Raw genomic sequence first — 3,106 nt, 5'->3', positions numbered from 1 at the left:
TATTTCCATCGAATGTTTTACAATGCGATCTTTTATATTTTACATGGCATCTTTGACTTACATTTACTTTACATGTAACTTCCACATTTATGGTAATGTTTTTGCTAATCAGTCGCAATTTTGCAAAATAAAATCGTGACAATATACATGGCAATGAATCGAATATAATTAAATTGTTAACGTTTCATGCTATGTATACGTATAAGAATGAATGCTAATTATAGATGTTATTTATCATTAATTTTATTACTTACGGCTAACTTCCAATGTATAGTCAAATGCAATACAATCATCTTAAAAGATTACATAAATTAGACAATATATAAAAGCAGCATTGCGTTTTAACCTTGTAACATCGTAATATTATGGAATTCAGAGATACTCGATGAAGGTGTTACAACAAACCATTTATTTTTATTATTCTACGAATTCGTTTCTTTTTAATTCTACGATTCATTTCCTAGCTTTTAAAGAAAATTATTACAATCAGTTAGAGACGGACAGTTCGACGATAAATTTATGTTGCGAGCCACGTTCTCCCGATATCGTAGTACAGAACGCTGGCATATTGCTCGACATAACGTTCCTACCGCTACATCTACAATATTTTTGACAATCTTTAATCAAATCTTTGTATAACAGTGAGCATATCTACTGTCAACGCATTTTTCTTCTGTATAGTCAAAGTATTCTCCAGTTTTACAATTCTGAAGAAATTTATCATTGCCTAAGCATTTATAATATCTGTCACAATAACATTCATGAGGAACATAATTCTCACCGAAACTACAGTCGGTAGGATCACACTGTGCCGGCAAGTCCACAAGTATGGCATCTGGCCAGTTGCAAATTTGTCTGTGCCGATCATAATACGTATGCCTGGGACAATTTCGAACTGTGGTTGTTCCACTATCGCATGTACAATACTTGTTGCACTCCTTGTGGGGCAAAAGTCCATTGCTTGACGAACATGTACCGTCACAATCGTTGCTTTCTGATTTGCAACATTGAGCACTGCCTTCTGGCATACATTGCCGCTTTATACAATCAAATTTTTGGCCTGTGGGACATCTCATCCATTGGTATTGTCCGTTCCGACATACGTAATATGCATAGCAGTTACAGTCGTGATGCGTTATTTCTCCTTCCGGGCAACCGGTCGGGCGCCATGTCGTAGACGTGGTTGCAGGCGGGCGCCATGTCGTAGACGTGGTTGCAGGCGGGTGCCATGTCGTAGTCGTAGGGGTAGGTATATAATCGTGGCAGTTGGGAACGTTCCTAGGTAGATCGCACGCGCCGATTAATGGATTGAAGACGTACCCTTGATAACACGACATACGACATTTGCGACCGTTGTAGCAATCGTAAAATAAATTACAATCACTTTCATGAGGATAGCGATTATGGCCTTCAGATGGACAATCAGATGAAAAATGACAATTTTCATTTAGGAACGTGTCGTTAGTATATATTTCGTTCCTACATATGGCGGCATGCGGCAAATCGCAAACTTCTCTAATATAATCATATATCGTGCCTTCAGGACATTTACCTAGATACTTATTTCCGTCTTCGCAAGAGTAATACTTGGTGCAAGAACATTCATGTGCTAAGTATGTATATCCCTCTGGTGGACAGTCTATGTCATCTTTTTTCTCCGCTGCATGAGGTAGAAAGTATATAGCCGGATCGGTTTGTTTAAAGTTCGATGAACACTCGTGTCTCGGAGGCCAAGTACATATACCCTTGGTTTCGTCGAAAGACAATCCATCTTCGCAAACTTTCTCTACTTTCACACCATCCACGCATTCGTAATACAAACCACAATCCGTATCATGAGAAATTCTCTTAATACCGGTTGCAGGACAGTGGACATTAGACACACATTGTCTACGTTCATTGTCGAATACATGACCCGATGGGCACCGCCTTACAGCGTATTGTCCATCGACACATTCATAATACAGCGATTGACGATGGCAATCGCAATCATGCGGGAGAAGTACAGCTTCCAACAATTTACCTGTTGGACATGAATCGTGAACTTTACACTTGGCTGCATCCTTGTCTACGCATTCTAGAGACTCGGAACAAAACAGCTGTTCTTCGTCACACGTTTTTAAGACTTTTTCCCCGTTCTCGCATTTGTAATATAAACTACAGTTGGTGGGATGAGGTTGTATGAATTCGTCCGTTGAACAATCCGGAGCTCTTGACGCGCAATTTGCCTCCCATGGGAAAGTACAATTTTGAAGTTCAGGGTCGAAATGTAGCTTCTGTCCCGGGGCAAATTCTGGGCAATTCGAAAGTTGCTTCTGCCCATTGGAACACTGGTAAAACTTGGTACAATCGTGTTTGTGAGCGAGCTGTATGGTTTTGCCTGAAGATTCTGGACATTTTGTGGAAATTTCGTGTATTTCGGCAAAAGCGTTCCCCGTCATTGCCAAAACGGCAATGACCAGTAATAATAAATCTGAAATAGAAGAAAATATCAAATCTGCCATTCTGTATATCAATACTATACTGCGTGGCATGGAGAAAAAGCTAATTTTTCTTTACATGGCAAACTAATGATCCCTGCATCTTAAAGAAATTTGTCAAAAAATTTAATGACAAATTTGGTGATTTTAATGGATAAGTTACTGATTACAAATAACTATTATAAGTGACTATTAATATTTTTTGATTATCATCATCAGGGACAGACTAAAATGAGATCCGTCGTTGATGTTGATTATTGGTGATCAAAGGAATTGTAGTGAATGGTTACCAGTAAGCAAAAATGTTCATATACGATTATTATTCGGAATTGAAAACAATTTCCTTCGTCAGTAACCAAGGAATGTATTTCGTTTTATATATTGGTCCATAGAAAATATAGGGTGTTCGGCTACAGGTAATTTGACAGAAAATTTGAAAGGTGTTTGTTGAAACTGAAAAAACGTAGGATAAAAAAATTGCGTTTCGTCTTTGTTTTTTAGTCATCGACAATTGAAATATCCTGCCAGAATATCCTGCACACGAGCAAATCTCCTTACACGAGCGGAAGGAGGTCAGTCTGTAGAGATGGGCGCACAGTGATCCTCAAACGGAACGACACATGGGC

General features: G+C 38.8%; 1 protein-coding gene across 1 annotated transcript; it reads right to left on the bottom strand.

The window, feature by feature from the left end:
• Nucleotides 1–517: 517 nt before the first annotated feature.
• Nucleotides 518–2,504, bottom strand: LOC105681700. The gene is given in 3 exon segments (XM_012392838.2): nt 518–582; nt 585–635; nt 638–2,504. Coding segments are annotated over 3 exon segments (1,983 nt in total).
• Between the last annotated feature and the right edge of the window lie 602 nt (nt 2,505–3,106).

Source organism: Bombus impatiens, unplaced genomic scaffold, assembly GCF_000188095.3.
Source record: "Bombus impatiens unplaced genomic scaffold, BIMP_2.2 scf_1750, whole genome shotgun sequence".
NCBI lineage: Eukaryota > Metazoa > Arthropoda > Insecta > Hymenoptera > Apidae > Bombus > Bombus impatiens.
Note: the sequence above shows the minus strand (reverse complement) of the source record. Positions and strands in the feature narration are given on the sequence as shown.